Source organism: Rhododendron vialii, chromosome 10a (genome assembly GCF_030253575.1).
Source record: "Rhododendron vialii isolate Sample 1 chromosome 10a, ASM3025357v1".
NCBI lineage: Eukaryota > Viridiplantae > Streptophyta > Magnoliopsida > Ericales > Ericaceae > Rhododendron > Rhododendron vialii.
The window spans coordinates 26,754,073-26,779,520 of record NC_080566.1 but is presented as its reverse complement, the minus strand read 5'-3'; the positions used below and the strand labels follow the sequence as shown (position 1 = coordinate 26,779,520).

General features: G+C 39.9%; 1 protein-coding gene and 1 long non-coding RNA gene across 4 annotated transcripts; one reads left to right on the top strand and one right to left on the bottom strand.

Annotated features, from left to right (window-relative positions):
• Window positions 1-12,481: 12,481 nt before the first annotated feature.
• Window positions 12,482-14,578, top strand: LOC131303614 (serine/threonine-protein phosphatase 7 long form homolog). 2 transcript variants are annotated; one of them, XR_009192109.1, is made up of 6 exons: window positions 12,482-12,597; window positions 12,684-13,183; window positions 13,283-13,529; window positions 13,654-13,741; window positions 13,959-14,360; window positions 14,450-14,578. XR_009192109.1 is itself a non-coding variant. In XM_058330568.1 (5 exons), exons 2-5 carry the CDS (start codon window positions 12,823-12,825, stop codon window positions 14,088-14,090), a joined length of 828 nt encoding a protein of 275 aa, XP_058186551.1. In that variant the 5' UTR covers window positions 12,482-12,597; window positions 12,684-12,822; the 3' UTR covers window positions 14,091-14,425. The 2 variants fall into 2 exon arrangements, 1 of the variants encoding a protein (XP_058186551.1); XM_058330568.1 differs by lacking the exon at window positions 14,450-14,578 and having other exon boundaries at window positions 13,959-14,425.
• A 7,451-nt stretch (window positions 14,579-22,029) lies between these two features.
• On the bottom strand, window positions 22,030-23,776 carry LOC131303613 (uncharacterized). Of its 2 annotated transcripts, none has more exons than XR_009192108.1 (3): window positions 23,482-23,776; window positions 22,498-23,019; window positions 22,030-22,413 (listed from the first exon to the last, which is right to left on the bottom strand). It is a non-coding gene; the product is annotated as an uncharacterized LOC131303613 (long non-coding RNA). The 2 variants fall into 2 exon arrangements; XR_009192107.1 differs by having other exon boundaries at window positions 22,030-22,404.
• Between the last annotated feature and the right edge of the window lie 1,672 nt (window positions 23,777-25,448).

Sequence of the window (25,448 nt, the reverse complement as noted above, 5' to 3'; positions counted from 1 at the left end):
GTGTTTCACAAAAACAAGTGATTGATTTCATTGAAGAATATCTTTTATGTAGATTTGGGATCCCCAAAACCATTACTGTTGATCAGGCATCTATATTCAATGGTAGGGAATATGCCCAGTATGCACAAAAGTATGGGATACAGATTTTGAATTCTACTCTGTACTATACCCAAGCTAATGGGCAAGTCGAATCGACTAACAAAATTATAAAGAACACCTTGGCAAAGGTAATCGATGATAACCCAAGAGAATGGCATGATTTGTTGCCCAGAGTTTTGTTGGCATATAGAACATCACAAAGAGATAGTACTAGGGTAACTCCATTCGAATTAGTTTACGGGCACGCAGCAGTTTTGCCAGTCGAAATCAATGTTCAGTCTTTAAGGGTGGCACGTCATTATGATCCAGACTTACAATATGAAGAAGCAATGTTTTTGGACATCGATGGGTTGGAAGAAAAAAGGTTGCATGCCCTAAGCCAAATTCAAGCCCAAAAGAAAAGAGTAGAAAGGGCTTACAACAAAAGAGTGAAACAAAAATCTTTTGCAGTTGGAGACTTAGTTTGGAAAACAATTCTCCCAATCGATTCAAAAAGCAAGAAGGGAAGATTTGGGAAATGGTCTCCAAATTGGGAAGGTCCTTTCCGTATTGCTCAAATCTTACGAGGAGGTACATATCATTTAGCATCAATCGAAGGGGTTCTTCACGAAAGAACCATTAATGGTAAATATTTGAAGCATTATTTTCCGTCTATGTGGGAGAACACGAGTTAAAACAAAATATTTCATTCAGAAGTTGCCCATGGGTAGGGCAGCATTATAAGAGGTAGGCCAAACAAAAACAAAAGATCCCAAGGAGGATCTAACAAAAAAAAGATCCCAAGAAGGATCTAACAGAACAAAAACGGGAACCCAAAAAGAAAAGACCCCTGTGGGGACCAATCTACAAAAAGAAAAGATTTCAAGCAAGATCTAACAAAAAAAACACACCAGGACTCCCCCACAAAAGAAGGCCTATTCTTTAGGCCATTCTTTCCACTGACCAGAGGTGCCAGCCATGGAGGACCTGATGTCAACAAGATCGATCGAAGGAGGCTTGTAGTCGATGGTGTCCCAGTTTGCCAGCACAAGTTTGATGGCAGACTCCATCTTTTCCATGCGAAGTGCCATGCCCTCCACTCGATCGTGGATAGCCTGAATCCTTCGTTTGCACTCATTGTGATCTTCCATGAGTGCCCACGAGAGTTCGGTGGCCAATTGCTTGATGTGAGCGGGAGTGATTTGTGCAGAAAGAGGAGTAGATGAGACGTTAGCCATAGCGTAGAAACACAAGTGCTTGAACTTGTCCTCAGTGTTGATATTTATAGACCAAAGAAGATCCAAAGACGTGGGTTGTGGGCAGTTACCCCGAGGGAAAATTAAGAGACGTGACAGCTTATAGGGTTAGTGGGCTCTCAATTGTTGTTTCCTAAAGTAAGGCGGCTGGATTACTGCAGCACGACATCATTTGTTGTACTTAACCGTCATTTATTACTGTGCGTGTTCCCTAAAAGTAGAAGGGAAACGTCACCATGAATCATGACGTGGTGTTGCCATGATTATAGGCGCCCACGATCCGGATATATAGGGATCAAGGATTTTGATCGTGTGGCTTGCTCGCATCACATTTGTAAGTAAAGGGATATGAACCAATTATGTGGGATTTATTCCTCAATTTGAACATTTATGTGAGTTTAGTCCTTAATTTAAACATGTGGGTTCATTCCTTGACCCAAACATTTACAAAGTTTTTGTTAACACCCGTTCATTCCAAACAAGAAGTAAGAAAAGGACCATGGAAGGCCCGAAACTCGTTCAATTGCCATTCACAATTTTTGGCATGCCACCTGCTGATAGGTAATAAACAAACAGTACTTGCAATTTTGTACTGACACAAAACTAGTCGATGACTGTAAAATAGAGCTACTCATGAAGAAAGGAGGACTTAAAAGCCTCCCATTTAATAACAAGTTCATCACATTTAATCATGTTCCTCTGCAAGTCCTCACGAGCGGCAGAAACATGAACTGAAACTCCTTTGCCTTCCTCTGCTAAGTGTTTGAAATCCTTGTCAAGCTGGCTTGCTGTTACCAGAAGATGCTTTTTCTCAGTTTGCAGTTGACCCAATCGATGTAACAATTCCTGTTCCTCCTTATCAATGGCCACAAGTCTCGACTTCAAAGTCGAAGCATCAGTATGCATAGTCGATAACTTCATCGTCAGGTTGGAAAGGATACCAATCAACTCCTACTTTTGGTTTATCTCTTTCTGGTAATACCGGAAAAGGCTTATGTTGTCACCCAGTGATGATGCATAGTTTTCCAAAATGATCTATTCCCTGAGAGGGAAGACATGCCTTTGAGACAAAGATTCAACACAGGCACTAAATTCTGCAGACTTCACTGTCATCAACTCCTCAAAAGGAAGTTTTAGAAAATCAAAGAAAACTTGAATTTCTTTCTGAGTTTCTGCACTGAATTGAAGGAAAAAGAAAGAGCTACTGGATTCTGACGCCTCAGTGAGTGATCGAAAGGCTTGAGAAGTCGACTCTATTTCTTCCATCAGATGGTCTAATGAATCACTTGAAGACTTAACATGAGCCGAATCCTCCACACCCACAGGATTTATTGCGGCCTTGTTCACTGGACGGGGGGATGTAGTTACAGTAAGAGCCCTTGGAATATTTACAGGGTTAGGATTATTCATACCTGCTGATGATATGACTTGATTACCAGAGGGATTACCAGAAGGACTAGAGGCCACATCCTTTGCACCTTGTACACTTCCTTTGTTAGGATTGGTTTGAGCAATGTGGGCAATCTGGACAGGACCCTCTGTTGGTCCCTTCTTTTCCAATTCCTTTTCGATTGGTGCTGATGGAGCCTCTAGAGTAGGCACATCCGCCATCCGAGGAGAAACCAATTCCTCCCTACTGTCACCCTGTTGATTCAGATCAATCTTCTGAGTTCGTTGAGGAGTTGGTTCAACAGTGGTTTTTTCCCCTGGTACAACATTGGCTGAGTCTGATGCAGGTTGGTTTATTGTAACAATGCATGGTTGAGTGGAATGTACACCAGGCTCAGCACCATCTGGCATCAAAGCCGCGCCCTCACCAATTTGCAGAAAAGAGCTATCATCCTGCAACAAAGGATTTTCTTGATGTAGCAGCTTTTCTTGCAACTCTGGTAACCAGTCGACTTGATCCAAAGGGTCCGATACTGCGGTATCAAAGGACTCATATTGGTCGATCGCCAATTCAGTGTCCACTGTCTCTCCAGCTGAAAAGGAAGACTTCTAAATTTATGAGGATTTTGAAGAATTTTCATCTTCCTCCATTTCTTCAAAAGCATCTACAATTTTGGTTCCCTTGCCTTTCTGTAAAAGAAAGAAAAATGAGAATACAAAGACTTATGGATGAATCAATAGGGGAAAGAGTAAGGTGAGAGTGTACCCTTGAAGTCAATCCTTTATCACTCAAACTCTGTTTCTTGGTGTGTTTTCTTGTTGATTGCTTCGTGGGGGTAGTTACTTCATCGACCTGTCTCTTAGATCTACCAACGGAAGGACTTTTAGAAACTTTCTGGCTCACACCTGACTTGATTCTGAGAGTCTGTGTTCGTGGCCTAGTTTCAGAGTCCTTGATTATTTCGGCTTTCCTTTTCCTGGTATTCCCACTTGGTACAGACGATATGGGAATAACTGCTCCTGCATGAGGCACAATGGCCTTGGAAGGTTCATCAGGCAGTCGAGCTGTTACCTCTGTCAAGGAAACAATGTCACAATGTTAGTAGAAGCATAACTAATTGAATTATAAACCAATAAATAGCTGTGCTTACCAGCCTTGTCCTGAAGATATTTGTATTCTGGGTCAAGCCTGTACAGGCAATCTGAAAGTGGAGCACTGAAATAAAGGGCTCTCATAGTCGACCACCATTCATCAAAAGCAGACAGAGTCACACCATTGGTCTTGAAGTCAATGAACTGAAAGGCTTTCACACGATGGTGAAACTTGCTAACCATCAAGGATATCATTTGAGAGTCCTTGGCCTTAATCATTGGCCTACCTGAAGCCATCTCAACAATGTCTGGGTGAACGAAAGGCATTAGAATGCCTTGTGAAAGGCCAAATTGTCGAGCAAATTGACAGGGAGAGTAATTTTCGAAGCCACAATTTCCAAAAGGAGTGTTATTTAGGGCAAAGCCAACTGGGATAAGCCTTGGAAGGAGGATGCTGGCCCAGAATAACCGTTTGGACTGAGTCATTTTCTCTACGAGTTGAGGAGAGGCTGGTGGAATGCCCTCAAAACATGGCCTTAATCTTTCAGATGCATATTCGAATTTATCGAAGGGGTAGAAAACAAGTCAATTCTTCTTGTTATCTTCATAGAAGAAGGTGAAGTACCTTTGAAAGGATGATTCCTCTGTTTGAGTCAGAAAACCTAAGAGGTGTTCAGCATAGCTACGGCATGTTTGCAAGGTTTCATCTGATCGAAGGGGATTATTCAGCTTAGGTTTCAGCTGAGGAAAATATGCATATAACCAAGCCTGAAAAATCCAAAAGGGACCACCACAAGAATCTGCTATCTTTTTGTCAACAAAGGTAAACAGGCCCTTATACAGGGATCCTAGCACAAATGGGGCAAGGACCAACCTTTTTACTTGGGCCATGCAAACGGCCAAATTGAGATATTCTTTGGTAACCCTAAGCCCGGGAACTGCCATAAGAAACCTACAAATCCAAAATTGGTAAAATGCAACTTTCTTATGAAAGTAGGGTCCAGATGCTTTGGCTTTGTAGTGAGTCTTTAGCCATTTCGAGTAACTAACCCCAAATGATGGAACAATGGATGGGGGATCATATGGATCAAGAGAAAGTAGAGCATTTACCTCACGGCCTAAGGAGGGGAGGCCGGTCAAAGGAGAAATGTCCAAGACTGTTGGAGATAATAAACCACAATGTAGAACTAAGGTATTGGACGATTTGGACTAGAAGCAAGCTGCAGCAGCTAGAAGTTCAGGGTTCATCTCCAAGGGAAATTGTGAGAGTTCGATTGTCTCATGGATTCCCATTGTTTTCCAATCTTCAAAGAGAAATTTCATCATACGCCTTACCCAGTCTACCCATCCCATTTCAACGGTATATGGCCAGGAGCGAAGGCAAGTGTTCTTACCCCAGCCTGACCATTCAAGCGATGGAAGTTGTAGGAGAAGTGGGTCACGTTCCCCCACAGGGTAAACCTCTGGAAGGCCATCCGGGAGAGCTGACGAAAAAGCTGGACCCAATATACAGTGAGAACTGACGTTATCATCAGGAATCAGGACTTGGGTGTTCTGGTTAACCCCATTTCGGTACGACTCGGGGAATCGGAAGGAGTCCTCCGTTGCCGACTCGGTAGTCGGATCATCAACTGGATTGCTAGAAACCTCCATTTTTGATTTCGATGCCATTTGGGTTTGAGAGTTGTTTCAGAGTGTTGGTGTGAGAAGAAACTCGATTCGTGTCCTAAAATTTGAAGTACTCTGCTTTATATAGGCGGTAAGTTACTAAGGGATTATTTACCCAAGTTAATCTTTTAACTCAGGTAAATAGGGGGGCATTGTTTACACCATAATTCAGTAATTTAGTCTAATGTGATTGATTGGGTCAAAATATTATACGTGTCAGCACATTTTAGACTAATTAATGTAAATGCGATGTGAAGCCTATTAAGGAAAATCAAGTGGACTGATCTACGGTTAATATTCAACTCCAGAACACGTTTCAGAGCATGTGTTACATACAGATCATTGGCAAGACAGTTAATGCAAGCAGGCAGTTGAAGCAATTACAACATTGGGAACATGAGAGATCATAGAGAAATAACCGCATCGTGCAGATAGTGGAGCAAGAATAGGGAGCATGGAACCACTTAATTCAAATCGAAGGAGGGAATTTCATCTGATTTGAATTTCAAGTCGATGACGGCCTATAAATACAAGAATAGAAGACATTTAGAGTCCCCAATCAATCGCCCAAAGGCTTCTACTTTTATCTGTACTTTACATTTCTTGCTCTAGGAGTAGCTTGTAACGTAACTGTCCGTTCGATTGTGTTCTCACCGTCGATCGACTTCTACCTCGAAGAATAATAAAGTCCATTTTGTTGTTCTTCTTTCATCTCCATTCACTTCATTAAGTTTTCTTCCAGAGAAGTCCTGAAATACGGCAAGGAACCAAACTCCACCATCATAAACACCCACATTCCAGCACGCTCGACGACTCTTAGTCGACTACAAGTAAAAAATAGACAAACACTGGCCCAACATTTTCTCTCTGACTTTCAAAGCGGATGTGATGGGCTCGGCAGCAAGCAAGAAAGGAAGGGGGGAGGGAGAGGAAAATCAGGAAGAGGAGGAAGCGTGAAACTTAGGGGCCTAGTGGTGACAGAATGTCTTTGGGGAAGAGACGATTGCAGGGGAGTAAACAGAATGGCACAGATGCAAGGAAGGAAAGAAGGATTGCGGGCATGGAAGACACGAGGGAGGTGGTGGCCCTTCCTTATGGGCCCTTCCCGGCAGGGCCGACCTAAGGATAAGTCCAGCAAGTCCACGGGCAACCTTTCGGATTGGGGCAACCAAAAAAAAAATTATATTACGTATAAATATAAAAATGTTGGGAATGACATCGGTGTCCCCGATCATTTTGGGGACACCATAATTTTTGGCATAACAAAACCATTATGAGTATAACCAAAACCCATTACAAGCATAACAGAACCATAACAAGGCATAACCAAAACCATAGCAAGGCATAACATATATGTTATGCCTTGGTTGAGTTTAGTTACGCCTTGGTTGATTTTTTGGATATTCCTTGCTTATGCCTTGTTTGGGTTCTGTTATGCTTGTAATTGATTTTAGTTATGCTCCTAATGGTAAAGTTATGCCAAAAATTACGGTGTCTCTAAAATGACCGGGAACACCATAGCATCATCCAAAAATGTTTCATTAGTAATACAAACCAGTTGCTTGGCCTTGGGGTTTCCGGACGCTGTCATAAGTACCAAACACCGGAGTTCAAATTCCACTAGGCTCTTTAAGCTGCTATTTCCTTTATTTTGCTATTTTTGTTCTTGCTCCTTTTGTTTTTCTCCCAATTCACAATATTACGAAAATCAAATTACTAAATTACTTTGTTGAAAAGTTTAGATTTAACAAACCCGACAATAACGTACGTACAAGTGTTATGTTATTACATTTGATTATATTAAAAAAAAACATCATAGTTAAAATAAATTGAGTGACCTAACAAGATTTTTTTCCTTTTTTCTTTTTCACACAAATCATAGTTAAAATATGAAGCAAGCTTTCTTATTTTCTTAAGAAAATGGAACTCTTGCAATATATCAACTAAAATAAATCGAGTTCCACTAAGAGCATTTTTTGATTTTTTTTAACTTTTCATTCTCTTTGAGACATGTCATTCTCTTCACGTATATCAACTAAAAAGCCTAGGCCTAGGCCCCATTCCAGAACACATTCTTAAAAAAATAAGTACTTATTTCATATTTTTAAACTAAAAAATAATGTAAATAAAAAATTATTTTTTTAAATTTTTTGCACCATATAAAAGATCTCAATAAGATCTATCAAACAAGATCCATATTGCTGGGAAAATTATTTGCGTAGACACATTATTTTTGAGTTTAAAATTGCCTTCTTAAAAAATAAGTACTTAAAATGAGTTCTGGAACAAGGCCTAAGAAGTAAAAAAACAAAAAGTTAACGGGACGGGCCTTGAGTTCTTGGATAAGTAAAATACGACGACTCAATTGAAGAATTTGCTTCAAAAAATGCTAAGAGAAGTTTTCTTTGAATCGGTTCATGATAATCTTGAAGCATTATAACCAGAGTTCTATTTTTATGTTGATTTTTTTATGTTATTTAAGCTAAAAGAATAATGTAACATAGATTTTTTTATTTTTTATTTATAACTTAAAAGTAAGTGGATAACAAAATATGTTGTCGAGCTTGGGCAACCCAACCTCCCGGCCCATGAATGTCATGGCTTGGAACTAGCTACCGGGGGTGGGGAACTCACGAACAGTTCGACGCATGGTGGAGGTCTGCAACCTTCATTCCCCCGGCCGTGTCTTCCTTGTCGAAACCAAGAATAAAAGGAAGAAGTTGGAATGGCTAGCGTGACGCATCAAATTCAAAAAAAATTGGTGTGTTGAACCGGAAGGTATTGCTGGTGGTTTGTGTTTTTTTTTGTAAATATAGTTTTTTAGTTGATGTAGTAGAACTCAATAAATTGTTCATTGATGTGGTGATTACAAGCCCTAGTGGGACGGTGTGCCGTTTTACTAAGGTTTATGCAAGCACTGACATGGTTGAACACAGAGTACTTTGGCAGAAATTGACCGCGAAGGCAATGGAGATTGTAGAACCTGTGGGTTCTCATAGGGGATTTTAATTGTATTCTGGGGAACGAGGAGAAGTGCAGTCGCAACGATAAGGCAAATTGGGAGTTAGTTGAGTTTCGGAATTTTGTGGAAGACAATGGGCTGATAGATATTGGTTATGTGGCCCTTTCACGTGGACAGGGCTGGTCCCGATGTTTGGGTTGACTAAGCCCGACTACAAACTTGTTTGCCCACATATTATTAAGTCATAAAAAAGCAAAAAAATAAAAAATAAAAGTAAAAAAAAATCAACGTTACGTTGTGATTTTAGCTTGAATTACATCAAAAAATTAAAATTAAAATGTAACTCCGATTATATTGCTTTATGATAACCAATTCATTTAATCTCTCGTGTGACATAGTAGTCCGAAGGTAAATTTTTATGTGACTTCAGCTAAGGAAAACTGCTCTCTGCCGAAGCAATTGTTTTTACACATCCTTTTTGACAAAAAAAGGCCTACTATAAAAGGTTAAAATAAAACGAGGAATGTATACCATAAAGCCTTTTAATAGTAGCGATCACAGGAAAAAAATAAAAGGAAAAGAAGTAATAGTAGGTGTAAGCAATAATAATAATAATAAAGATGTTCTATAGGGAGTGTCATCCTCTCTATGGAGAATAAAAAAAACAAAAAGCGGAATCCTTACGGGGTTTCGAACCTGGACATTTTCTACAGAGAGTGACATCCTTTCCACTGGGCCAAAGAAAATACTTGTAGTTGGGGGGGGGAGGGGTGTCGGGGGGCAAATGTAAAGGAGAGGTGTTGGTGAATCCACGCTGGAGAGTTGATTTTGAGGCTGGCTTCCTAAAACATTTGAGTCCAGGGGGTTCTGATCATTGTCCAATCCTTTTGCAACGTACAGAGGTATCTTCTATGAGAGTTTTTTATCAAACTAATCTTTTTTTTAAAACTATTGGCCGGAATACTCTCATTTTCAAACTATTTTTAAAACTAATCGGTAGAGCTACTTCAAAAAGCGTTACTTGAGTAGCGCTATTCCTATTGGCACTACAGACGTTACAGAATTATACCCCGCGCCACGCGGCTGTATGACGTGGACTAAAGCCATTTGGAATAGCTCTACCCAATCAACTAGAGCCACCCGAATTGGCTCTAGTCCTTTAGAACAGCGTTTTCCCCAATAGAGCTAGGGCTTGTATACTGCAAATCCCAACGGCACTTCTTCTCCCTCTCTCCTCTGCTCTGCTCTCCTCCCTCTCTGCGATCTCTCAGGTCCCCCCCCCCCCCCCCCCCCCACTCGCGCTAGCCGAGACCGCTCAACGGACGCCGTCAAACACCGACCACAATCTGTGGCTGGCCGTTCACTGTATGTATCTCTCTCTCTCTTCGGCTCTCTCTGTGCTTTCTTTGCATTCTCTACCCTCTACTATTTTCTGATTACAAGCATTTATGGAGAGGAGTAAGGAAGAAAATCCAAGGGCATTAATCCCCAGTCCACACGTGAGATATGGCTTTGGTGAAATGGAAAAATACCTGCTATAGATTGGTGAAAGCTACAGAAGGATTTTTTTTTTTTTTTTTTGTTGGACACAGTCAAACCAATTCCAATTTGAATAATGAACTTAGGTCCAGTTGTCAACAACAGTAGAACTCTACTTGGATCGACGGCAATAAAATTCAATTTCTGAATCGTGCTCCATCCTAAATCGTTATCATCAAGTTCTTTGCGCGTAATGTGGATTTGTTTTCAAACAGCTCTGTTTGTTACTGTGTGCTGATTTACATATCTTTTTCTTATGTTCTAGCTTTGTCTTCGACATACCATGTGCCAATCAGAATAAACTAATGTCACATCCTCGATTTTCAACATAAATATAAAGGGGTTTTCCACAATAAAACCTCACGATTAACCGTACCATGCCCCAAAAAGGGTTTGACGATTCCATTCTCATAAATTACATTTCTTTGTCCAAATGTTTACAGAAAGTACATCATCGGCTCAACGGCCCCCAAAATATACAAAAGTGTCAAATGGAGTTACAAATACATCTTCCAAAAAATAGGTTTACAAAGATGGTTAAGTAACTCTTCAATGTTAGCTTTCAAAACCGTGTCCACATCCAAGCACTCCAAACATGTTGCTACTGCCCTGTGTTAGTACCTGAAAATGATGGAGGGTCTGAGCTACACTAGCCCAGTAGAAAGCTCTAATCTAACAATGTATGCATATGAAATGTAGGAATAGTCACGAGATGAACAATGGCAGCAAGATCAAACGGATGGACAATAATAGCAATTTGAGTCCAACACTCCATTTCAAACCAATCGTGAGTCTTACCGAACAAACTTTGAAAAACACCATATGTCAAGACGTGTCTCGTACATGTGTCATGAGCCGAAGCTCTAACTGGGCCAATTAAAGGACCCCAATGTCCTCTGCCATGCTCTTTACCCTTTCGGGATGTCCTGATATGTTCTCGTCGTGTCCGTAAGTTTCAAAATCCTTTTATCAACACGTTCGTATCGTTCAAATCCAACTTTGATTTATAAAACGACTTTCATAAAATCAAGTTCAAATGAGCTTTAAGATCATGGATACGTCCAACGAAGTCATTAGATACGAGTAATCAAGTTAAGGGATCATTCGGGGATTATTAGAATGGGTTGGAAGTGATTGGAACCCAAAACGGTGAAGTACGAAGCAAAACAGAAAATGCTGGAGATAAGCAACAGGTATCGATACCAAGGGAAATGATATCGATACCATTTGGTCCAGAATCATTCCAGACGCAAGGGTATCGATTACAAGGGCCAAAGGTATCGATAACAATAGATTTTCTGAGTTTTGGAGTTCAAATGTATCGATACCTATGAAGATGGTATCGATAACAACGGGTTTTCTGGGCTTGGTAACGTAAAGGTATCGATAACGATTACCAGAGGTATCGATAACATAGCTGTTCGAGCAGATTTTCTGCAGATTTCAATGGGTTTCTCAACAACAACAACCACAACGATATCAACAACGATCAATGGCAAGAATCAAGCTACAAGAAACAAGTCATAAACATATATTGATAGTTAGAACTCCCTACCTCAAGATTGAATAACGAATTTAAAGGGTTTTCCAAGCCCTAGCCACAGTTCTTGAAACCGAAAGGAATACGTCTCCACCGAGCCTAATCCAACGCAATACGGGCTACAATGTGTGAAGGAATGGAAGATTGAAGGCTGCTTTGGATGGGTTTTGAGTTGAGTGTGAGAAATTTAGAGTGGGAGCAAGAGAGAGTGAGGGAGCCGAGAGATAGAGAGAGATGGACGGGAGTGAGGGGTGTGAGTGTGTTTCTCACACTCCTCCCTTATATACTCACAAAAATGCATATTATTCATTTACCCAAATCTTTAAAACTGTTACACATTGAACCCCTCAAACAATTATCCAAATAATATTCGTAATTTTCTTTTCATTTACGAAACAATTTAACTTTATTAAACGAAATTTCGGGTCTTTACAACTAATGCTTCAAAATCTTTTAGAATCTTGAAAGTTCATAAAAGAATTTAAATTTTTTTGTCTTAAATCTTTTGGGATTGGAGGATAAGATAGTTTTTTGGATTAGTTGAAGCGAAATGGAAAGCTAGCCACTTATGATTCATAAATGAATTCTGTTGTATTTTTTTTTAAAGAAAGTTCTTAGTGATGTATTGTTGTTTGATCTGTGTAATGCAAATTTATGAATTGTTGGTCATTAGTTATATTATGGGCAATCATTTTATCTTGTTCAATTTTAAGCAAAGTAGTTATTGTCAATCCATATTTTCTTAAACATAATACAATAGGTATGGAATGGCAAGATATACACTTCCTATTCATTATACGCATTCTTTTACCTTGGGTAGTGTACCTCATGGGAAATTGAAAATCACCTTAAATTGAGTAGGTGCAAAACTCCTTATTCAAGTCTTTATAAATTTGCCTATATTTTGTTTAGCAATGAGGATAATATGTCGAAATTGACAATTAATCTAAAATATAGGTCATACTATGGACCTCAACCTTAATGCGCTTCGTAGTCCTGACCCGGGGCCCAGAGATGGGTCGATTCTACGTTTACAACAGCAGCACCGCTCTCGAGAAGTTTGGGAAGCTGATGTAAGTGACATTTGGATAATGTACGTACTTCATAAACTTTAGTGTAAATTTGTCAATCTAATACATGAATTACCAATTTATTTTAGCGCACGCGGTCTGTGGATTCAAAAAAAGTTAGAGTTCGTAGTGCCAAGAAAGGTATACGAGCATTGCCATGGCCGTCACCCGCTGTTTTAGAGTTGATACGGCGTGCCCGTTTAGAGGGCTTCATTGCCATTTGTGTCCATGGATTGGGGTCTCATTACGGCACTTTTAGAGAGATGGCGGCCTGAGACACACACGTTTCACTTGCGGCCTGGTGAGTCCACAATCACGCTACAAGACGTTGAGGTTTTGTTAGGCATTCCGATTGAAGGTAAAGCTGTGACTGGAAATACAAACTTGAAGCCTTATGATTTGTGTAAGCGTCTATTGGGGGAACAACCTACAAAAGAGGACATAAACGGGATGAAGGTCAAGGCCAAATGGTTAAGTGATAGGTTCACTGGCCAAGTAGAGGAAGGGGCTGACCCAGAGGTTGTTACGCGCCAGGCGCGTGGCTACTTGTTGTTGCTTATGGGGGAAACTATATTTGCTGACTACTCAGGTATTTTGCCATCGTTTGTAGAAAATATTTCAATTTTTGTACAGTCCATTATGAACCTTCCTCATATTTCCTCTGATTGTGTGTTCATTTTCCACACAGGGGGATATGTGCACTTGGCTAACTTGGAACATTTGGAGAACTTTGATGAAGCTGGGACGTATAGTTGGGGCAGTGGTGCACTTGCCAATCTCTATCATAACCTATGCCATGGTTGTAAGGCTGACAAAAAACAGATTACTGTCTGCTTCATACTGGTGCAGTCTTGGGCTTGGGAGGGGTTGCCCTACCTTGCCCCAGGACGATTAGGGAAGCGTGCTTCGAAGGCTAGTGCTCCACTTATTGGACGGTAACTTCACTTCAAATTTAAGCACAAAAGAGTTAAAAAATTAATTTTGTTCAAAACTTAACGTTTAGGTTATTTTTGTTGGATATTCCATTCTTTCTTTATGTTGAACTTGTACAATTCTCAGGTGGGATGATGTATTTCATTCCCCTGACTTGGCGACCCATGTCGTAGGCGCTTACAGGTACCACCTTGACATCCAGAGACCGGATGAGGTACGTATGCAAGTTTGCTTCAATACCTCAACTCTTTCACTATTTTCATGGCCATCTGTCTTCCTTCTTTACAATACATGTTGATTGCATTGAACTGCTTAAAAATTAAAATCCCCACTCTTTAATTGTTTTCATGACCATCTTTCTCCCTTTTTTACAAAACATGTTAATTGCATTGAACTACTTTGATGTATTTTTTGAACATATATTTTTGCAGGTCATTTGGACCCCATACAGTGAGGAGCTCCTTGAGTCTCTACCAGAATACTGTCGGGCTGGCAGAGCTGTTTGGCGGGCTACTGTTCCCCTAATATATTATGTTGTTTGTCAATATCACCAGCCCGAGTGAGTCATGCGCCAATTTGGTTTCCGCCAATGCATCCCCCCACCGTCTCGCTCTCTAGATCCACCCCATGGCAAAACCCTTCAAAGTGGTGCGTTAGATTGGGCCTTGAAGTACCGGACAATTATAGAAGTTTGGAATAATAGACTTAATCTAGTTGTACCGCCGGGTGATATCGACTTAGTTGAATACCCCTTCGACGACCCTTATGTGGCTTGGTATGATAGGATTACCAGTCGATGTATTAGCCGTGTTGGTTGTGGTATAGATGGAGTGGTAAGAACAATTAACTTCAACTTTATCCTTTCCATATTTACGCCACTACGAAATTCATCAAATAACATATGTTAATGTTTCATTTGCAGACTCGTTGTCTTACGGCCCTCAATATGCCAGGGGTCCCCACCCCTTATCGAGATGTTGCTTTGGCAGGGCTTATGCACATGGGTGTGTTTGAAAAGTTTTGCGCCTTCAACCCCCACAACACGGTGTTTTGAAGGGCAACCAAGAGTTGGGTCAGCAAGGAGAGGGCTTAATAGAGGAAGAATTCCAACCACAGGAGGATGCAACTGGCCACAGACATGACCATCCTCCCATGGAACACCCCAACGATAATATTCCAATTCCACTACATGCATCACCACCACCACTACCACCACATGAACATAGCTTTTCTCCTCTCCCACATTTTGCTTCGTTTGTGATGAGTGCGTCTATTTTTGACTCTCCAGTAGTTGAAGTTGAATCGACAGGTGGCGGTGGTTCATCATCTCAAACTTGTTCACATTCAGAGGTACCTTGGGAACAATTAGAAGTGGTTGGATTTGGTGCAACTACATTCAGTCATGATAGTTTGGTGGAGGCAAAGAGGAGGAGGATTGATGAAAGTATCTTAGGGGATGTAGGGGGGTCGGTTGGAGATGGAGATATGAGGAGGAGGATTGATGAAAGTAGTTAAGGGGATGTAGGGGGGTCGGTTAGAGATGGAGATATCACTCAGGTAGGTTTGGACACCCAAGACTTGCACGTTGACCCGCAACACAAGGCGGAGGTAGAGTTGGATTTTGTGTAGAATAATGATGGTCAGGATGATGAGGTTGAGAAAGAGGCGGACTTTCAGGATTCCATTGTAGGGGGAGACATAGAGGGTGGAGGAGAGGTGACTCAGTCTACTACTAAGACCCCTGTTGTTGCCCAACGTAGGAGTAAGCGGCAGAGAAAGAAGCCACGTTGTGGCATGGGTGGTACAATGTGCAAGGATGGAGGGGGAAAGACTAAGCGGGCTTGTCACTAAAGGTATGGTATGTGCATATTATACTATAGGTTTTTTTGTTTAATATAGATAACGTTAGTACTTTTTGCTGAAGATGGAGATATGATTTTATTGGTAATGTTGGTGGAACTCAGAGATTTTGATCTTTGAGGTTGAGCATGATTAGTGAGGTTTTGATGTGAGTTAGAAGTAGTTTGGAAGGGTTTAAGAGTTCAAAATAGCAGGAAGAACAAGAGGTGATTTTCTGGAAATCTGCTGAATTGAGAAACCTAGAATCTGTCCTGATTTTGGGGAATTTTTTTGAGGCAGTTCCTAAACTCAAAAAATTATGAAATGTTTATTGAGAGTTCCACTATGAGTCTTTTGTCTATGGTAAAAATTTCGGGATCATATTCGAAGTATTAAATTCTGTAGAAATTCGTAATCTAGCAGCGCGCAGTTTCGGACTGTGCTGACTGCACAGACATGTGTTAGGGAAACGGCTATAATTTTGAGCTCAAGCGACGAAATAACGAACCGTTTCTTGATTTTGAAACTAGACTCATAGACCTAAAAAAATGCATGAAGATTTTGTCTTTGTTATTCCTGTGCAATGTCATATTTTGAGCTGAAGTTAGAGCTGCAGAAAATGTTCGTTTAAAGCTAGCTACGTAACTTTATAATTTTACCCTAGGATCTTGTGTTCATTAAAAATAGACTTGTTTGACATCCTCTAACCATGTTTTATTGCCTAATTGTCTTAGGAGGTTCGGGTCCGTATCCGACACGCCGAAACAGGAAATGGATGGGTATTGATTTATTGTAATGCATTTTGATTCCTTGCCAGTGGTAGATATGACACACTTGGGTCATGGTGCTTTGTTTGTTTTGGCAAGTACGTATTATGTATTGAATGGGTTTGAATGGTTTGAGTTGAATTAACTTTTACTTTTTGAATATTATGGTCAATGGCAAGTACGCCAATGGGTTTGAATTGTGCACTGATTTTGGATTGATTTGTGAGACAATGGGAAGCAGGTACATGCATTGAATATTGTGTGTTGAAACTGCTATTTTTGTTGAACCTGTGTTGAAGCAGGTATATGCAAGTACGTCAATATGTAGACTGTTTTTGTGTGAAACTTTTGAGACCTATCGATTCGTCTTGACGAGAGTAATCGAACTTTTTGGTCAAAATCGAATGAATATAAAAGAAATTTTTCCTTTTTTTTATATAAAAAAACACTTGTTTGTTTTGCGTCAAACTTGTGTCATTTATTCATTCGTTTCAACAAAATGAATCAAAAGTAAGTTTTTTTATAGTATTCGTTTCGACTAAATGTTGCATACTTTTTCGATTTTCCTCACTGAGATGAATCAACAAAAAATTGACGCAAATTTAAGAAATGCGATTTTTTTTTTTGCATTAAGACAAAATAAATTACTATTTCACTTTTACAGCTAAATCCACCCTAAGGACCGAACTGTGCTCTGAATAGACTATTCGTTCCTAAATGGATGTTGTCAGGCCGTATTGACTCTACCTTGACTGGACTACCTGAACTGAATCTTGTCAAGTCGTAAGAGTAGAGCCATTTGAAGTGGCGCTATCCTTATGGAATGGTGCCATTATAAGTTGCGTTACCATTATTGGGTGGAGCTACCGATGGAATCTTGCGCAGGCCGTACGGGTAGAGCCATTTCAAGTGGCGCTACCTAAGAAGAGCCATTTCAAGTGGCGCTACCCTGACTGGGCCCCATACACAGACCGCCCCAGACTGACCCGAATCTTGTCAGCCATCGATTTGCACAGGCAATGTCTTCAGTAAAGCTACTTAGATAGGCGTTACTTGACTAAACAAAATGCCAAGTCCCTACAAATCATTTCTGCCAACTCCAAAGCCAATTTAGACACAACGTGAACTACAAATTTCATCTTCCACTAAAAATGAGCGGTTCAAACCCTATTTACGTATTGGTTTACATATGTGGGCATGTTGTCCAACAACCAAACGGCCCGTCCTACGTCGGTGGTAGGACAATTCCCTTATCAATTGTGAGAGGGATAACTCTTAATGACTTGCAAGAGATGATCTGGAATGCAGCGGGTATGCCGGCAACAATGATGAAAATAACATACCCATTCCCAATTATGAGCTATCCTCATGCAACATATCAATACACCACAGTTGATGTCGTGGATGATAGTAGCATCCAAATTATGTTTGATATATCTGATAAAATCACCGGCTACACCCCCGTGTTGTTCACGGAAACGATGGATGCCATAGGTAAAATGTGGTATTCATTGAAAATTTTGCATTTTCTTACCTCTATCAACTTTTTTTTTTCCGCAGATGTTCTTTTCGAAGCTTGAGGTTAAAAATACAGTGAAAAAATATAGCATGGACAGGAATTATGTGGCAAAGACAGAACAGTCCACAACCCGTTTGTTGGTCTACACATGCGCAAACCAAAACCCATGCTCGTGGCGACTTCGAGCAATAAGGAAGCCGGATCAGGATGTCTGGAAAAGTACGTGATATGCAGAACCCCACAGCTGCTTGGCTTTCAATGTCACCACAGATCACCAGATGCTCGACGCTTGCTACATTGCAAATATGATTATGTCAACCGTGGAAGCAGACCAGAGTACGAAGGTCAAGGCTTTTCAAGCAATGGTAAAAGATAAGTGCGACGGTAACTACCCATCGTATGCAAAGACATGGGCTGCAAAGCAAATGGCTATAGCAGCCATTTACGGTGACTGGGAAGAATCATTTGCGGAACTCCCTCAATACCTGGAAGCTATTAAAGAGAGGAATCTGGGTACTCAAACCCATATCATAACAAAGGAGACAGGCAGGTCGGGACATGTTATATTTGATGCTGTGTTTTGGGCTTTCGGACCTGCCATTGAAGGATTCAAGCATTGTCGCTCAGTAATTAGTGTTGATGGTACTTTTTTGACAGGAAAATACAAAGGAACGTTGCTTGTTGCTGTAAGTCAGGATGCTGAGAATCAAATCTTCCCTATTGCATTCGCTATCGTCGAGAAGGAGAACAAGGACAATTGGGGGTGGTTCCTCGATTGCATAAGGTTTTATGTTACTCAACGTCAAGGCTTGTGTCTCATTTCAGACAGGCACTCAGGCCTTCTTTCATATCTCAAAGGTGCTCCACAATGGAGACCCCCAGCGACGTACCACAGATACTGCGCCCGCCACTTAGGGATAAACTACATACGGAGGTACAATAAAACTGTGGGCGACCAAGTAAAATTAGCAGCCTGTGAAATACAAGTTTGAAAGTTTGAGATTGAGCTGCAAAAACTTCAAAGGTTTTCCAAAGGTGCAGTAAATAAGGATCTTGATGACCTACCCCTACGTAAGTGGTCCTATGCACACGATGGGGGTAGGCGATACGGATCGCGTACTACAAACCTATCTGAGAGTTTTAATGGAGTCCTTAAGGAAGTCAAACACCTCCCCATAGTGGCCACAATTAGGACGACATTCTATAAGTGTGTTTTTCTACAACTATGCCATCAAAGCAAGGGAGGGGATCGAATCAGGTAAAATATTTAGCAAATTCGCAACGGAAATGTACGATGGATGGAGGATGAGAGCAAGAAGGCACCAAGTGATTGAGTTTGACAGAGAGACGGAAATCTACGAGGTGCGAACTCCAATGAATCCAACTAGCCCATATAAAGGAAATCACAGGCACACAGTACACTTCAATGAGCAGACATGTACTTGCAACAAAATGCAACAATGGAGGATGCCGTGCTCGCATGTGATTGCAGTGTGTAATAGAATGGCCATGGACCCTACACGATTCATAGGCAATGTTTGGAAACTTGACTCAAACATAGCCATATATAGCTCTGAAACGTTCGTACCGCTGCATGACAAACCATATTGGCCTTCCTACGATGGGCCAATAATTCATCCTGATGAAGAACATCTTAGGGGTCGAGGACGTCCACAAGTAAATCGATTTCGAAATGAGATGGATATGATGGACGACTGGCTTGAGGCGCAACTATCACACAAACAGTCTTGTACCTTGTGTGGTGGACATGGGCATAACAAGCGAAAATGTTCAAAGAGGGGAGAAGCGTCATCTTCAGTACCAAATATGTAACTTGTAATGTTTAAAACTATGCATCTGTTTGACTTTTCAATTGCTAAAATGGATCTGTAACTTGTAATGTTCAGTTTTATTTTCTTTCATTGAAATTAGAGGATAAGTATTGTTGTTAGACCTATGTAATGCAAAATTATTATGGTTATTAGTTTTTGTAGCTCTTGCTCCTCTGTTTGCCATATGATAGAACTATCTCACGACTAAGGATTATTACACAGAAATGTAAAAGTTGAAAGATAATTTATAGACAAATGCTTTGGCCAAATACCTAGCTCATACTCTTAATGGGATCCAATAAGACAAGAGCCAGTAGGGGACCACAAAAAGCTGTATATTAATAAGGCTGTATAAAAGTTCAATACAGTTTACATGGATAAAGTTGTATAAAATGACGAATAAAACTTAGATGGTTAAAAAAGTCTGTACCAATTTTTTAAGGCTAAAAAAAGTTGTATGAATTGATGATGGCTGAAAAAGCTGAAAGAATCGAAAATTCTGCAATTGAAAAGACTACACCCATTGAATGAGACTGAAAAAAGCTCAACCATTTGAATAATGCTGAAAAAAACTGTAGGAATTGATTAAGGCTGAAAAAGCTTAATGCATTGAACATGGCTAAAAAAAGCTGAAGAAATTGAATAAGGGTGAAAAAGACTGCAGTAATTGAATAAGGCTGAAACAAGCTGAAGTAATAAAGTAAAGATAAAAAAGCATGAACAAATTTAATAAGGCTGAAAATAGTGTATGAATTATAAATACAATTTTTTCAGTGAAAACATTTTTGAACAAGCATTTTTTTTTTCAACTTTAAGCAAAAAGTAGTTTTCGCTATTCAACAGCCAAATATTAAAACACCACAAACGTTGTTCGCAATTTTTTTTAAACGATTTTTTACTTTCATTGTTATTTTATAAGGTAGAGCCATTTGAAATGGCGCTACCTGATTAGGTAGAACCACTTGAGATGGCGTTATTTGAGTAAAGCTACTTCAAGTGGCGTTAGTCCACGTCATACAACCAACGTAGCACATGGCAGAACGCCACATGGCAAATAGCGTCACGCCACATGGCAAATAGCGTCACGCCACATGGCAAATAGCGTCAATTGTAATGGCGCTACTTAGGTAGCGCTTTTTGAAGTGGCTCTACCGATTAGTTTTAAAAATAGTTTGAAAATGAGAGTATTCCGGCTAATAGTTCTAAAAAAAGGATTACTTTGATAAAAAAAACTCCTATGAAGTTGAGGCGGTTTGTTTTTTATTCAAGATGGATTGCTAAACCTCAGCGTGAATCAATTATTAACGAATGTTGGAGGTTGAGGATTACGGGGTCTAGGTGGTTCACACTACAGTGGAAGCTCAAGCAATGCAGGAGAAGGCTGAGGGCATGGAAAAATTCGAACAACTTCAATTCCAGAACTCGATTGCAAGATTCAAGACCAAATTACCACGGTCTTTGAAGTAGCGGATTTTGATGGCAAAGAATATAGAAGATTGGAGAACAGTCTTAAAGAGGTTTGCGAGGAGGAGAAATATTGGCATGACAAATTATATAAAGCACAGGTGGATTGGCTTAAATTTGGGGACAAAAATACCTCGTATTTTTATGCAAGAACAGTTCAGAGGAGAGCGCAAAACAGAAGGGGCCTTGAGACGGAGGATGGGGTATGGAGGGAAGGGGAGAGGGAGGAGAAGAGTGTGGTTTTGGATTATTTTTCACAGATCTTCTCTTCCAGTTCCAGTAATCCCACTGATAAAAGGAAGGTTTCGATTACTTTGACATTTACTCAATGTTACGCATATAACATCCATTCGAATGTTAATTGCCTTTTCAACTCTAAAGAATCTTGAGATACATCAAATGGATGTTAAGACGGTTTTCTTGAGGAGATCTATATGGAACAACCAGAAGGGTTTCAAGACAAGAAAAGAAAGTGTGCAAGCTTGTAAAATCTTTGTATGGTTTAAAGTAAGCACCCAAACAATTGCATGAGAAATTTAACAATGTCATGATTTCAATTGGTTTCAAAATCATTGAATGTGACAAATTTCAAACGGTTTTGGGCTGGGGTGATACCGTATCCCCCAGACAAGAGGGGGATACTCTAGCACCTTCCTGAACAAACAAGGTTTTTCATTTATGAGTAAGGATGTAACAATTGTAAATGTTAAAGGATAGGGCTAAAGATTACCTACATTTTCTGCATTGAGTATGTCTTCGTGTGACAGCATTTGATCAGGTGGCAGGACAAATTGACGATGACAAGTAGTATCTCCTCTTCTCTTATCAACTCTTTGGATTCCAAAATGCCAACCAGGTTCGCATTAGAAATTTACTCACCATTTTTAAGCTACATAGGCAATCTTCTCTTTGCCATTGCAGATGAGCAGCTATTTCTACATTATTCGAAATACCTGGTACCCCATTTTCTTTAATCAATGAGGGGAAAACCTAGGATTTTTTTGACAGAGCAACTAATTTAAACGGGTAAAATGTAACTGGCATAAATGAACCTTAAAATAAAAAGGATTGAAAACTGAAATTGAGATGGAAACGAAGCGAGGTGAATATCAAAACAAACATGATCAGCAAACATGATCAGAGGGAAAAGGACAATGAATTTTTAGTTCAATTTTCTCTCCCACTTCCCCTATACGAATTCTTAAAGACCATTTCCTTGCAAGCATATTACTTGATAGAGCCAACCCACAACTCATAGAGCAAACCCACAAATTACAAGCTTTTATGACAATCTTCTTGGCAACAACTTCTTCAAAAAGTTCTTGCTTTCCTTCTTAGTTTCTTTCTCAAATGCCGCCGTCCTCCACCGGTCCAACTCCTCTTGCAACCTACCCAGCTCTGCCTCCAACTTCGAAATTTTTCCCCGTATAGTGAGGGCCTCATCTTTCATTTGAACCTCTGCAGCCTCTGCTGGCACCTTCCTCCACTGGTCCAACTTATCTACCAACCTACCCACCCGTAAAGCGAGGGCCTCATCTTTCATTTGAACCTCTGCCACCTTCCTCCACTGGTCCAACTGCTTTTCCAACCGACCCAGCTCTGTCTCCAACTCCAAATTTTTTCCACGTAAAGTGAGGGCCTCATCTTTCATTTGAACCTCTGCCGCCTCTGCCGCCTTCCTCCACTAGTCCAACAGCACTTCCAACCTCCTCAACTCTGCCTTCGACTTCGAATTTTCCTCCCGTAGAGCGAGGGCCTCATCTTTCATTTTCACTTCCATCCTCTTGATTTCAATTAACCGATTGTCCTCTTTTATTCCTTCTATTTCAATTTCCTTCTCTTTCATTTTAATCTTGATTTCAGTTTCTTTGGCCATTAAATTAGCCTTTAACTCTTCGATCTCTTTCGTCGCCTTCATCATCTCTCGGTCCCATTCAGCCTCTTTTTTAATAAACTCCTCCTGACCAGAAGATGAACTCTCTGTTGCTGCAATTGGTGATTGGACTATGCCCAAATCAGATCCCAATCCCATCTCCTTCTGCTGTGGACGCAGATCCAGATAGAACCAGTTCTGCTCCCAAAAGTAAGGAATGAAAATTAGCATCGGAGCATATGCATAAAAAATTGGAATCCAAGTTAAGTACTCATGGAAGTAACAAGAGTTGTGAAGAGAGACTAAAAAAGACAAATTTAGCAAAGTATTTGGATTGGATTGATAACTTGTTTCAACCAGTCAATTAACAGAGAAAATGAGTAATAAAGAAGTCTAATTTCAGATAATCAATCTTCATACACAATCGTATAACTTAAAAACCCTAGCTTTCACTAGAAACTAAAAACACGCGCGCGCGCACGCACAGGATAGTCACTGTAATATTCTGTCAAAGGAGAGAGGAAAGAAAGAAACCGAAAAAAAAAAAACAGATCTACTAGTTTAGTCTCCTTGGTACATATGCAGATTTTTTCCGAGAAGAGGAAGATGAGAAAGAGAGAGAGAGAGAGAGAGAGAGAGAGAGAGAGAGAGTTTTACAACTTAAGCAAGGAGAGGTCGCCGGCTAGTTGATCGGAGCAGTGGATCGGAGAAGAAGAAGTTCAATGTCGGCGGTCGCCGCTCCCCTAGTCTCCTCTCTCGTCTGTTTTGTTAAGAAAAACCCTAGGATGTCTTTAATATGGCAGTGGATACCCGCCCCGCCCATTTGGAGGCGGGGATAATCCAGAAATTTTCTCAATAATAGTGGATATGGTATGATATGAAAAAAACCCGCTCGGATATAAAGCGGGTATGATTTTGTAATCTCCACCTCCAAATACATGTACCCGTCCCATACCCTCCCGTACCCGGGTATACATACTACTGCACTATATTATATATATGTATATATCTCTATCTATTTATATATATATTAGTGTTAGCCCGTATCTAGGGCACTACGCATCCCTGTTGAAAGGGGATGACAGTTGTGTAATTTAGGTGAAAATCATGGATACTTAACCGGAAAGTGAGAGGATGCACTACAGTCTTTGGATCAAATAAATCTAAGCCGTTCCAACAATTTGTTTTCACACCCTTCTGTTTTATAATAGAGATATCAAAAATACTACTTGCACAACCGTTGTGTTGGTTGTGTGTGTAATTCTGACCGTCCAAATGTATTTGAACGGTCTAGATTTTAAAAAAACTCTTTCAAGGAAAAATTTAAGTTTTATGGGAAAGAATTTGAGCGAATTCTGACCATTTATTATAGCAATGGATGGTTAGAGATTTGTTGTGTGTTGTGTTTTATTATTATACAATCGTTGTGTGTAGCACTTTTGTAGAGATATATCTACCTAATAAAACACAAGGGTGTAGGGACCACACAAACACAAGTTCAAAGAAGGGCTAAGATTCATTTGATCCAAGGGATGATGTGTGCTCTCTCACTCTCTTAAGAAAATACTCACACTCTTACAAATATATTACAAAAATAACATTGATTCTTTTTACCCACTGCTCGGCTTCTAGCTTTGGCATAAAAAAACAAAAATATATTACAAAAATGCCTGTGCCTACGGCACTACCGAGGTGCGTAGTGCCTACGGGCAAGCACTAGTTATATTATAAAACAGGACGGGTATCTTACAAAATATTCTTTCTCAACGGTTTAGATTTATCCCTGTCCAAAATTCATCTACCCATACAAAAAAATCTGACGGTTCACATTTATCTTCATCCTTCCTTCTACAACATGGCATTTTGGTAAATATTGAAAAATTCAAGACCACAAAAGGAGCTCATTTGAATTGAAATATCCTAATCAATCATGGTAATCTAATATTACCGAAATTTGAATCCTGGTAGGAGCTATCCTAATCAATGGTAATTTATGACTAATATTTCGGGAATTTGAATCCTATTAGGGCATCACAATGAGAATAATCAAAATCAATAACCAAAATATGTCACGTCAGCATTTAATTATCCGTTTAGTGCATAATCAAACTTAACAATCTCTACATTCACATTGGTTATTTTTGCATCTCTAACACACAAAAAAACCCCCCACAATACGAAATACACCTATGTCCAATTGCAAACGAGTTTCAATTACGCACCCGACCACACCAAATTATTCTTCTTGATGAGACTATTCCAATGTAGAGTGTTTTTGAGTTTTTGAGTTTGGTTATTGGGTTTGGTTATTGAGTTTTGGTTATTGGTAAAAGTTGTTAAGTTTGTTTATGGAATGGGTGAAATTTGGTTATTTGCTAAAAGACTTGTAACTTTATTTATTACAATGTGAGATATTTTTTTTAGCATTGTTGTTAAATTTGCTTAGAGTTATTCTAATCAAATTCCTAAATTTCTAAATTTCCTAAATCTATATAATATGGGAGAGCAGTTTTTGAATCCGTATATTTTGGACCCAAGGATCGGTACATATTTTTTCTACTGCTCTGTTTTTTGGATAGATGAGCTAACGATATATTTGGAAACTAGTGTTTATCCGTACTTACGGC